Source organism: Podarcis muralis, chromosome 18 (assembly GCF_964188315.1).
Source record: "Podarcis muralis chromosome 18, rPodMur119.hap1.1, whole genome shotgun sequence".
NCBI lineage: Eukaryota > Metazoa > Chordata > Lepidosauria > Squamata > Lacertidae > Podarcis > Podarcis muralis.
In genome coordinates this window covers 11,991,702-12,004,605 of record NC_135672.1, presented here as the reverse complement: position 1 = coordinate 12,004,605, position 12,904 = coordinate 11,991,702, and the positions used below count along the sequence as shown (strand labels likewise).

Below are 12,904 nucleotides of genomic sequence, written 5' to 3'. Positions count from 1 at the left end.
ACTTGCACTTTGTGCTTTCGAACTGCTAGGTTGGCAGGAGCAGGGACCAAGCAACGGGAGCTCACCCCGTCGTGGGGATTCGAACCATCAACCTTCTGATTGGCAAGTCCTAGGCTCTGTGGTTTAGCCCACAGCGCCGCCCGCACCCCTATAGCCCCACATAGAGGGAGTTACAATAATCAAGCCTGGAGGTGGCCATCGCATGGACCACAGTGGCAAGATCAGGACGAGACAGGTAAGAGACCAACTGCTTAGCATAGTGGAGAAAGTCAGATAATTTATTTCCTTGACATCTGATGGGAGGGCGTTCCACAGGACGGGTGCCACCACCGAGAAGGCCCCCTGCCTGCTTCCCTGTAACCTCGTTTCTTGCAGGGAGGGAACCACCAGAAGGCCCTCGGAGCTGGACTTTGGTTTCCAGGCTGGACAATGGGGGTGGAGACACTCCTTTAGGTCTACTGGGCCGAGGCCGTTTAGGGCTTTAAGGGTCAGCACCAACACTTTGAATTGTGCTTGGAAACTGTGCATGCCTTTACTGCCCTGCCATAGGTCGAAGAGAGTTTTTAATACCCGTAACCCTGCCTGCTGAGATGGTTGCATTCTGTGCAGGGGAGGGATGTGGGTCACTTGAGGGCATGTGAGCTGACACAAGTCCCCCAAATTAGGGTTGTAAACAGGTAAAAGGTAACGGACCCCTGGGCGGTTAAGTCCAGTCAAAGGCGACTATGGGGTTGCGGCGCTCATCTCGCTTTCAGGCTGAGGGAGCCGGCGTTTGTCCACAGCTTTCCAGGTCATGTGGCCAGCAGGACTAAACCGCTTCTGGCACATGACGGAAACCAGAGTGCACGGAAACGCCATTTAGCTTCTCGCTGCAGCGGTACCTATTTATCTACTTGTGCTGGTGTGCTTTCGAACTGCTAGGTTCGAAGCCACCGGGGTTCCCCATATCTCTTGTCTGGGATAAGAGGGTGCTGGAGCTCATCTGATTAGAGCACGGTGCTGATAGCGCCAAGGTTGCAGGTCCGAGCACTGAACCTTAGATGAACCTTCAGACTCTAGGATTCTATGGCCAGATGGGTCTTTGGTTCCTGAAAGCCCTTTATCCGGCGGCATGAATCAGAAACCGGTTTGCACTCAGTTTCCCATTGGGGTACCCGCTTGACCGTTGTAGGGGGCAAAAGTGGGTCTCCTTCGGCCTCGCCCAAACGCAGGGCTTCCTCCTTACGTAACTCTGAGTGACAGAATTTCGGAATAATAATAATAATAAATTTTATTTATATCCCGCCCTCCCCAGCCGAAGCCGGGCTCAGGGCGGCTAACAACAATAAAACAGTACAAAAGTACAGCATAAACAACACTCTAAAATCATTCATTATAAAATTAATTAATTCAAGCCACTGGCAACCATTGGGCCAGAGCTCTGCGAAGATTGCCGAGGGAGGGAGTCAGGCTGTGCCCTGGCCAAAGGCCTGGTGGAACAGCTCTGTCTTGCAGGCCCTGCGGAAAGATGTCAAGTCCCGCAGGGCCCTGGTCTCTTGTGACAGAGTGTTCCACCAGATCGGAGCCACAGCCGAAAAAGCCCTGGCTCTCGTTGAGGGCAGCCTAACCTCTCTGTGGCCTGGGACCTCCAAGATGTTTTTATTTGAAGACCGTAAGGTCCTCTGTAGGACATACCAGGAAGCGTGTGGAGATCTGCCTGGTTAACGTAGAGGCGTTTCGGCAGCATAACTGCGGCCTCTTATAACGGGTGCCTTTAAGATGTGAAATCTCAGCCCAGATCAGGTGGTCCTTTATAAATCCGCCTCCTTCTTTTTTTTTGGTCTTCCTCCCTCTCTCTCTCTCTCTCTCTCTCTCTCTCTCTCTCTCTCTCTCTCTCCCCCCCCTTTCTCTCTTTCATCACCCTGACGTCAGGAGCTGTCCAAAGGCCTTGGTGCTGAAATAAAATGGCTGGCTGCTAGAGAAACCCAAGGAAGGTGGAACAATTCCAGAAGTATGCAATTTCCCAGAAGGCGACGACAGCGCGCAGCCTCTCCCAACCCAGGTCCCAGCTGAGAGCCAAATCTGAAAAGCCAGCCTCGCCGAAGGGAAGGTGTAAAAAATTGGCGAGAGAGAGAAATTAAGAAAGGACCATGTCTTTGCTCTGTGTTGGAGGTAATGTGCCTTTAAAAGAAAACCCCAAATCGAGAGTCTATTCCCATTTTATCTCTCCAAATGATGTGGGTTTTAATGTCGGTGTGATCCAGGTTAGAAATTGGATTCTCGTGCCTCTGCGAAAACGAAGGCGGGGGGGGGGGGTGCGATTTGACAGCAAAAAGATGGGGCGGTTGGTGGGGGTTTTTTTTGGGTGGAGGGGAGATATATTTTTTTGGTGTGGTGCGGTGCGTATTCCGCTGTTGTATCCAGGGATATTTGTGTGGAGGGATATATAGCGAATGCGTTTTGCGGTTACGGGCGCTCCTCGGTGTGTCGGTGGAAGAGGGGAACCTCGTCTCCGGGGCATATTTAAAAGGCAGGCATTTTTCATGAATGGGAGGTGTGTGTGGCGGAGCCGAGGGTGTGGTACATCTCTGTGTGTGTGGCTGCTGAGAGATGCGCTCCTCCAAACCGGACAATCTCCTCGCTTCGGTTTTTACGAGGAAAGCTGATCTAAAGAAGGATCAGGGCTAATTCTCTCATTTTCCTTCCATTTCATCCCTCCAGATGGTCCCCCCCCCTCTGATAATTGAGGCGCCGAATTAATCCTCCCCCCGGCTGGCGTGGGGGGAAGGTGTGAATTTCGCACCTATCCCACACGTTCCCGTTATTACCATTTAAATGGAAATGTCGGGGATCCGGGGTCGGTCGCTTGCACCCCCCCCCCCCTCGCTAATTTTCAACGTTTTCCCTTTTCTCCCTTGCGCGCGTAAAAGGCAGTGCGGTTAAAAAGGATTTTAAAAAGCTACCGTATTATCTCTGTGCATGTCTACACCTGGGAAGGTTTTTAAATATATTTCTGTACGGCCAAAGGGGCTGCGTCCGATCCTGGCTGTTGTGGATCAGATCCACTGGGGAGCTCCTAACTAGGTTGTGTTCAGAGTAGGCCCGCTGAAATGGATAGGAGTAAGGAAGATCCATGCCCATGGATGGGTCTACTCTGAAACTGGCTGGCGTTGGCGGGTCTTCGCTGAGTCGGGTTTAGCTGGATCTCTACCTATCCGGGGAAAGGCTGTGGATCTGCCGCCAGTCAGTGCTAGTCAGCTGCTGTGAGTCAGTGTTGGAAATACGGAGCTAGATGGACTCAGCGTTAAGGCAAGCGTCCTGCGAGCCTGTATCTATATTGAGAAGTTCTTGTTCTTAATCTGGTTTTTGGGGTGTTTTTTTAAAAGTTCTGTGAAACACGGATGGGGAACATCTGCCACCCCCCACCCCCCAGTGGTTGTTAAACTATATCTCCCAGCAACCAGCATGGTCAACGGAGCAGCTGTTGGTTAGAGCGTGGTGCTGATAAAAGCCAAAGGTTGCAGGTTCGATTCCCTGAATGAGACAGCTGCATATTCCTGCATTGCAGAGAATTGGAATAGATGACCCTTAGGGGTGTGTGTGTAGGTCTCCCCGACCCCTTTCCATTCTCCCATTGGTTCCCACAGAAATAATAATAATAATAATAATAATAATAATAATAATAATAATAATAAATATATTATTTATACCACCCCGCCTTTCTGGCTGGGTTTCCCCAGCCACTCTGGACGGCTCCCAACAGAATATTAAAAGCACGATAAAACATCAAACATTAAAAACTTCCAATAATAATAATAATAATAATAATAATAATAATAATAATAATAATTGTTTATACCCCGCCCATCTGGCTGAGTTTCCCCAGCCACTCTGGGCGGCTTCCAATCAAGTGTTAAAATAAATAAACATTAAAAACTTCCCTAAACAGGGCCGCCTTCAGATGTTTTCTAAAAGTCAGGTAGATGTTTATTTCCTTGACATCTGATGGGAGGGCGTTGCACAGGGTGGGCGCCACCACCGAGAAGGCCCTGTGCCTGGTTCCCTGTAAGCTCACTTCATTTATTATTATCCTATTCCACAATAATGTTACTATTTATACCCTCAACTCATCTGCCTGGGTCGTCCCAGCCACTCCAATAGATTCATATATGTAATAACAAAACAATAGAAGACATCTGAAGGCAGCCCTGTTTAGGGAAGCTTTTAATGTTTGAGGCGTCACTGTATTTTAATTTGTTGAAAGCAGCCCAGAGTGGCTGGGGAAGCCCAGCCAGATGGGTGGGGTATATAAAAAAAATATTAATAATATTAAACATTTTAAAAGTTGCCTATACACGGCTGTCTTCGGACGGCTCTGGGGGGCGGGGTTGGATAACTCCATACTCTCCAACATTTCCCTAATGAAAATAGGGACGTCCTTAAGGAAAAGCGGGTTCAAATTGGGAACCGGGACGGTTTCTGTAAATCCTGGAAAGCGGGCGCACTTGGAGGGCCTGCAAAGCTGTGTATCTCCCATTCGGCTGAAAGCTTTGTAGCTCGATAGCAAATACTATCACAGGCTGTGGTGTGTGACTGTGCTTTAAGTTGCAGCTCATTTAAAAGAAGGAAGAATTCTGGAAGAGTAATGAAATTCCCAAGATTGGGTTCAAAAGCTGACAAAACATGCAAAATTAGATGGTTTATCAGAAAAAATAAAGAATAAATCAAAACAAGGATTTGTTTCAAAATGGGAGGTTTCCAAAGAATATTTAGAATATAAATATAGTAGTTTAAACTCGGTTGCAGCATTCGAGGAACTTCAGTAATAGTTGCAAGGCAGATATAAGAAGATATATTAAGAAAAAGTTTAATTATGGTAAAAGTGTGTTATATGAAATCGAAATAACAGTGTCGGAATAACAGTGTCGAAATAACAGGCCCTGTGATAATAAATAAATAAAGGGTAAAGGTAAAGGGACCCCTGACCATTAGGTCCAGTCGTGGCCGACTCTGGGGTTGTGGCGCTCATCTTGCTTTACTGGCCGAGGGAGCCGGCGTACAGCTTCCGGGTCATGTGGCCAGCAGGACTAAGCCGCTTCTGGCGAACCAGAGCAGTGCACGGAAACGCCGTTTACCTTCCCGCCAAAGCGGTACCTATTTATCTACTTGCACTTTGACGTGCTTTCAAACTGCTAGGTTGGCAGGAGCAGGGACCGAGCAACGGGAGCTTACCCTGTCATTGCGGGGATTTGAACTGCTGACCAGTCCTAGGCAGCTCCTTTAAACCATGTCAGACCACTAGGCCATCCAGCCATGTCGACACGCTTGGGTTTCAGGCCGGAGCCTGTCGCCAGAGCCCTAACCGGGAGACGGATCAGGGGCCAAAGTTGGGGCAAGCGGGTCCTCTGCCGCTCAGCTGCTTTCCTCCTTCCAAAAGGTTGAGTCAGGATTCTAGTTCTCATGAACTGGCTTAATAAAGGGCTGTTCTGGTGTGAACAGAAGTTATTTGAGCACAGAAGGCCTGTCCCCTTCTGCGGTTTTGAGCAGTTGGCATTCCAGGTTAAATGAATACAGGGCAGGGTGTGTGTGGGGTTTGGTGGAGAGGCAAGCCATGGGAATTTGACGCTTTTACTACTTACAGAGACTGCTTCCTAATGTTTTAATGTTGTATTTTAATCTTTTTAAATTGTATTTTAACCAACTTGTTTTTATTATTGGTTGTTAGCCGCCCTGAGCCCGGTCTTGGCTGGGGAAGGCGGCGTATAAATAAAAAAATACTGTTATTATTTCGTCAGATTACACAGCTTGGGTGTAAAGAAAATCCTCAGCGCTGTTCTATAGAAAGGATCAATCGATAAGATTATGGGGAAAGGAACAGCAATCCTTAGAAAAGTTCAAACGAAAACAAAATCAGCTTAAAAGCAGGTCGTCTAAACAACCAGGCAGGATTCCTAAGGGACATCCTTCCAGAAATCTCATCGCTTGAGGGTTTGTAGAAGCTGGTGAGGACCGAGTCTGCAAAAAAAAAGGGAGCGAATAAAAGGTTAATGGTAGTCATCGGCACAAATCTATAAATCAGAGGTGTCCGATAGGGCCAGGCTCCAGGCTTCTCAGCCATTCTGGAAACATGTGCTTTCTGGGAACCGTTTATGAATGAATGCCCTTACGGAAGGCTCCTTCTAGAGATTTGGCAGCGGCGGTGATGTAGTCAGTTGCGGCTGTTTCAACGGTCCCCAATTGGTGGAGCCGAGGGTTCGCAGCAGAAAACAATCTTCCTCCGTCTTCCATGAGACGGCCGTTCAGATGTTGGAGAATGACCATCGCATCTCCGCTTTTCTACGTTAAGCGTACCCAGTTCCCTCAAAATGTCCGAGTTGTTGCCCATAGAACCAGGAACTGTGTGTTTGAGTATCCCCACTCCAAAAATCTCAACAATCTCCTTTCATGGGTTCCAGTCCTGCCCTCCAGGAGAAAACAAGCTTACTCCATCTTCCATGGGATTTGTTGTTTTGTCGTTTAGTTGCGTTCGCCTCTTCGTGACCCCCTGGACCAGAGCACGCCAGGCACTCCTGTCTTCCACTGCCTCCCACAGTTTGGTCAAACTCACACTGGTAGCTTCGAGAACACTGTCCCACCATCTCGTCCTCTGTCATCCCCTTCTCCTTGCGCCCTCCATCTTTCCCAACATCAGGGTCTTTTCCAGGGAGTCTTCTCTTCTCATGAGGTGGCCAAAGTCTTGGAGCCTCAGCTTCAGGATCTGTCCTTCCAGTGAGCACTCAGGGCTGATTTCCTTCCAAATGGAGAGGTTTGATCTTCTTGCAGTCCATGGGACTCTCCAGAGTCTCCTCCATTCTTCGGCGATCAACCTTCTTTATGGTCCAGCTCTCCCTTCCATACATCACTACTGGGAAACCATAACTTTAACTATACAGACCTTTGTTGGCATGGTGATGTCTCTGCTTTTTACTTCCATATGGCAGCCCCTTGAGATATTGGAAGATGGCTCTCCTATCTCCTCTCAGTCTCTTTCCCAGCCTAAACATACCCAGCTCCTTCAACCGTTCCTCATCAGGCTTGGCTTGCAGGCACTTGATCATCGCATAATATGAATTTGACCAAACTGGGGGAGGCAGTGGAGGACAGGAGTGCCTTGCGTGCTTTGGTCTATGGGGTCACGAAGAGTCGGACACGACTGAACAACATTCTGCATGGACTGGTTGCAGGGCCACATGTGCAAATGGCTTGAGATACCTATTAGGTCCATCAATGACCATATAGCATATATTCAACACAAAAAACAGCAACAATTTGCTGTTGACAAAGGACAGCTGGGCATATAAAGGGCCCAATTACCTTCAGTAGCTTAGGGCCTGATCAAACCTAAATCTGGCCCTGTCCATGTGTGTTTGAACCTTGTTGCAACAACAAAGGTCTACTGACCTCTGATTTGCTTCTTTATTGGCTCGAGATTCCTCCTTTAGCTGGTCAGGAGAGTGGCAAACCCGATGAGCTGGACAGTGGAGTAAACCTGTGCCCAGAATTTTCCCGTAACATCTGCATTATCAGTGCCCCTACTCTGGGTGCCGGTCTCCTAAGAGGAGGGTGTTGGATTGGGGCGTAAGCTTTCTTCCTTCCCCTGCCTCCGAAACAAATCTGCTATTTCTGGCACGGAGCCTAAAACTGACACCGCTTAGAAATCAGACGTTGTCGAGAGCTGTTAATTGTAAGGCCCGGCTGAAGGTACACAAGCTTGCGAGGATTTGTGATGCGTGGTGAAAGTGGGGGGAAATAAATAGAACTCTCCTCTGCAGCTGCCTCCTGAATTTTTAAAAATTAGGGCATCGCCCCCACTCCTCAAGATGCAGAGGCACGTAGCTGAAATCTCAGTATTGTCTCCCGCCTCAAACGACACACATGGAAAAGGTGTGGTTCATTTTTGGGGGGAAGGGAAGGTCTGAAGGAGGAGCTGACGCGGCTCCAGCCTCTAGAATTGGCAGGGGAAGAAGTCGTAGATTCATTGAACCCCCGAAGGGACCCACGAGGGTAATCTGGCCCAACCCCCCTTTGCAATGCAGGAATCGCAGCTGGCAAATCTCTGACAGATGGCCAGCAAATCTCCACTTCAAAACCGCCAAGGACAGAAAGCCAGCCATTTCCCAAACACGTCTGTTTCACTGTTGAACGTTGACAAGCTGGAAGGTGGGTCCACAAGGGTGACCAAGATGGTCGAGGGCAGGATTCAGCAAACTTTTTCAGCAGGGGGCCGGTCCACTGTCCCTCAGACCTTGTGGGGGGCCGGACTATATTTTGAAAATAAATGAACGAATTCCTATGCCCCACAAATAACCCAGAGATGCATTTTAAATAAAAGGGCACATTCTACTCATGTAAAAACACTCTGATTCCCGGACTGTCGGTGGGCCGGATTGAGAAGGCGATTGGGCCGGATCCAGCCCCCGGGCCTTAGGTTGCCTACCCATGGTCAAGGGTCTGGAAACCAAGCCTGATGAGGAACAGTTGAAGGATCTGTGTATGTTTAGCCCAGAAAAGAGGAGACTGAGAGGCATTTGCAAGTATCACAAGGTTAAAAATACATTAAAACACCAGTCATTAAAAACTTCCCTAAACAGGGCTGCCTTCAGATGTCTTCTAAATGTCTAGTTGTTTATTTCCTTGACATCTGATGGGAGGGTGCCACCACCGAGAAGGCCCTCTGCCTGGTTCCCTGTAACCTCACTTCTCGCAGGGAGGGAACTGCCAGAAGGCCCTCGGAGCTGGACCTTAATGTCAGCGTTGAACAATACTATGATCAATTCAGACTTCTGGTCCATTTTTCAAAGCATTTCCTAGCCTTATCCGGGGGTACCAAGATTCGAACCCAGGGCATTCTGCGTGCCAAGGGCGGACACTCCAACACAGCCTTTTGCTGGATTAAATGTACCCCTGACGTACAATTTTAGAAATCTTTCAAATGAAACGACGGAGACTTATTCCCCTTTCGTCGTTCCCTCTGGCAGCGAGCAAGAGATCAGAATTAGGGGGGAGAAACTGGGGTGCCCCATTGATCCCTGAAGGCACTGCTCCCTGTCAGATATATTGGTACCGCAACCATTAAGCTTAGATCAGAAACCCCAAGTTGGTCTATTCCTTCTGTTCCTTGTTTCAATAGGTGGATGTTTCACATGACAGTTTGTTCCGAGCTTAAAATGGATCTAACATTTCCCTGCCAGGCAATTTTGGCTTTGAAATCTACCCAGCCATTGTTAAGCAGAGTGGGCGAGTTGCTGATAATAATAGCTGGCCCGGCATGAAAAGACCAGGAAAGGTTTCAGGGGGTTAAACACATACAGCCTGTTCAAGCTTTATATTATTTTATATCCGATTGGTTCGATTGGGAACCGCCAGAAGGCTCTCGGTGCTGGACATCAGTGCCCGGGCTGAACGATGGAGGTGGAGATGCTCCTTCAGGTATACTGGAATGAGGCCATTTAGGGCTTTAAAAGTCAGCACCAACACTTTGAATTGTGCTTGGAAATGTCCTGGGAGCCAATGTAGGTCTTTCAGGACCGGTGTTATATAGTCTGGCCGCTCCCAGTCCCCAGTCACATTCTGGATTAGTTGTAGTTTCCAGGTCACCTTCAAAGGTAGCCCCACGTAGAGCGCATTGCAGTAGTCCAAGCGGGAGATAACCAGAGCATGCACCACTCTGGCCAGACAGTCCGCTTAGCATCATAGAGTTGAAAGGGACCGCGAGAGTCCTCTAGTCCAACCCTCTACAACGCAAGAATTTGCAGTCGTCCCATCCGGGGGACTGAACTTGCAACCTTGGCGTTAACAGTACCACGCTCTAACCAACTGAGCTATCCAGATTTGCCAACTGAGGTTGATGGAACGGTCCTTTAACTGGCCTGAACGGACCAGCCTCTGTTGACGGCGGGGCTTCGCCAGTTGACTGTTCTTGGGAAACAGAAGGATCCTGAGACCCAGGTATGGCAGATTTTTGCAATCTGAGCTTCCAGAGAGAGAGATGCCAAGCACATTTTTGTGGGGCTTCGTGAAATGGCCTCGTGTCCTCTCGCTTCTAAGTACAGAGAGAGAGTGTGTGTGTGTGTCGGCATGTCGGCAGCCACATGCCATCTGGAAGTGAAAACGAGGAGGAGATTAAAAATAGTTCCGTTAAATGTGAAGGCTTTAAGAGGCAGAATCTAGCAGAGAAGGGAATAAAGGAGCTTTCACAGTAGCAGCAAGAGAGGGAGGTAGAGGAACAAGAACATTCTGGTGGGTTTTTTCATTTTATTTTAAAACCGCTCCTTTCCCACTGTTCTTCCAAGCAATGGTGCAGTGAGCAGGCCTCTTCGAAATGGGATTCAGTTGAAAAGTGTCCCCGGATTCATCGAAAACAAAATCTGGTAACCTTACCCCAAATTCCATCTCTTCCGGTAGATTCTGCTAGATTTCTGGAAGGGCCTCTCGCGTTGTGTGAAAGGCAGAGAAAGTCGAGGAAACGGAATAAATGGTTGTGTAGATGCAGCCCTGATCTAACCTAATTTGCACCCATCTCAACCAATCCGGTATCTTTGCATCGGACTCGATCTCTCTGAACCTATCAAAATTCGCCCACATCTATCTAATCTGATCTGCCTCCACCTAATCGAATCTGCCTACCTGTATTTAATCAGATCTAGTATATCTCCAGGGGACGTGGGTGGTGCTGTGGGTTAAAACACAGAGCCTAGGACTTGCTGATCAGAAGGTCGGTGGTTTGAATCCCCATGACAGGGTGAGCTCCCGTTGTTCGGTCCCTGCTCCTGCCAACCTAGCAGTTCGAAAGCACACCAGTGCAAGTAGATAAATAGGTACCGCTCCGGCGGGAAGGTAAACGGCGTTTCTGTGCGCTGCTCTGGTTCGCCAGAAGCGGCTTAGTCCTGCTGGCCACATGACCCGGAAGCTGTACGCTGGCTCCCTCGGCCAGTAAAGCGAGATGAGCGCCGTAACCCCGGAGTCGGCCACGACTGGACCTAATGGTCAGGGGTCCCTTTACCTTATAGCATATCTCTCTGCACCTGGTTTTATTTTGCAAATCCCTCTCCCTCTCCTGTCTCCAAGAAAAACAGCACACTTATATCACACCCACTCTCCTCCCGCAATTGTTTGACTCTCCCCTTCACACAACCCACATTACACGACCTGTGGGAAGGACCACTTCCGCCCGTTCCATCTCTTTACTATTCCAGAGTTGGACTCTATGCCAGGTTCTGTTCCTCCCAAATTCTGGTGAGCTCAGAGAAATCCCAAAGCAATTCTCTTTAACCCAAACCCGGCCCCAAATAAACCCATTTGAATTATTTAATTTAATATATATCATTATCTAAATTTAATATATATCATTATCATCCCAGTAGTGATGTATGGAAGTGAGAGCTGGACCATAAAGAAGGGTGATGGCCGAAGAATGGATGCTTTTGAATTCTGGTGCTGGAGGAGACTCTTGAGAGTCCCATGGACTGCAAGAAGATCCATTCTGAAGGAAATCAGCCCTGAGTGCTCACTGGAAGCACAGATCCTGAAGCTGAGACTCCAATACTTTGGCCACCTCATGAGAAGAGAAGACTCCCTGGAAAAGACCCCGATGTTGGGAAAGATGGAGGGCGCAAGGAGAAGGGGACGACGGAGGACGAGATGGTTGGACAGTGTTCTCAAAGCTACTAGCATGAGTTTGACCAAACTGCGGGAGGCAGTGGAGGACAGAAGTGCTGGCGTGCTCTGGTCCAGGGGGTCACAAAGAGGCGGACACGACTAAATGACTAAACAACAACAACATCTAAAAGGGAGTGTGCGTGCTGTAAGACCATTAAGTTCAGACGTGAGAAAGGTCCTCATGGCACCCCATGGGGCAAACATTGGCACCTCCCTTAAATCGCAGTGGTTGGGAGCTGTGCCAGGAATTGGTGATATTTCTTGATGCGGGCAGAATGATATCTCGTCGAGTCAACAGAGACGGCAGCAGAGACAGGACACCTGTTCCGTGGGTGGCTCCATATTTCACTCAGCACCCAGTGTTGTTGTGTTTTTTTGCTCCAGCCTCTTTTCTCTTCTCTGGAAGGAGACGAGCCTGGAAAAGCAACAAGAATGTTTTCTGGCCTTCTGGAATCGAAACTATTCTGTACGTACCAGCGTCCTAGTCGAATCTGGAGCCTCGTGGAGGAAGGCAGGTTGAGGTGAATCAGCACCACGGAGAGCTCCAGCTGAGCCACTTTGCACAAAGGCACCAAGGCATGGGCCATTTTAGTGGTCCCTGCTATCATACTGGTTGCATTGTGGCAGTGGTGTAACACCCCCAAGACCTCTTGACGGCCTCCTATTTCTATCTCGGGGGTCCTGTCCTACACCTGCCCATCATCACAGTTGTGTCAGCTCAAGGCCGATGGAGTCTTAAGGCTGGGAGTGGGAAGCTTTGCAAACTGGTCTGTTCAGGTGGCTAAGGAGCTGCCCCACCAATCTCAGTCTGCCCTCAGCCAGCTCCCCGCAGTCTCATTGCTGAGCCACAAGCGCAGAGCTCAGGGACAGGAGTCCCTGTGCTGGTCCTGTGGGATAACCGTGAGGTGAGGTCCGAGTCCAGTCCGAGGTCGAGGGTGCAGTATGGAGGCAGTCTGTCAAAGCTTGAAGCTGGGTCCAAGGCAGGGAGTCGGGCGAGGTCAGGAGATCCGGCAGGACAGGGTGCAGGCAGGAACCGGCTACCAACAACGTTGCTCCCGCAACTTGGGACTGGGGCTGGCCGGCTTTTATCTGCCCCGAGGCATAGGGCGGCCCCGATCCTCTGGCGACTCACCTCTCCTGGCCTGGAGGCGAGCCCTCCTCCTGCGGGAACTCAGTTCCCTCCGCCTCTCTGCCCTGAGCCTCTGCAGCTCAGGAGAGGCTGGAGGGT

The 12,904-nt window shown here is 49.3% G+C and overlaps 1 protein-coding gene across 1 annotated transcript in view; it reads left to right on the top strand.

Moving 5' to 3' along the window:
- The first annotated feature begins 1,894 nt into the window (after positions 1-1,894).
- UNC13A (unc-13 homolog A) overlaps positions 1,895-12,904 on the top strand; it is a 104,516-nt gene continuing 93,506 nt past the window's right edge. Inside the window, exon 1 of the mRNA XM_077921857.1 lies at positions 1,895-2,151. Coding sequence (XP_077777983.1) covers positions 2,130-2,151 — 22 coding nt within the window. The 5' untranslated portion in view covers positions 1,895-2,129. The remainder of the gene's footprint in view (positions 2,152-12,904) is intronic.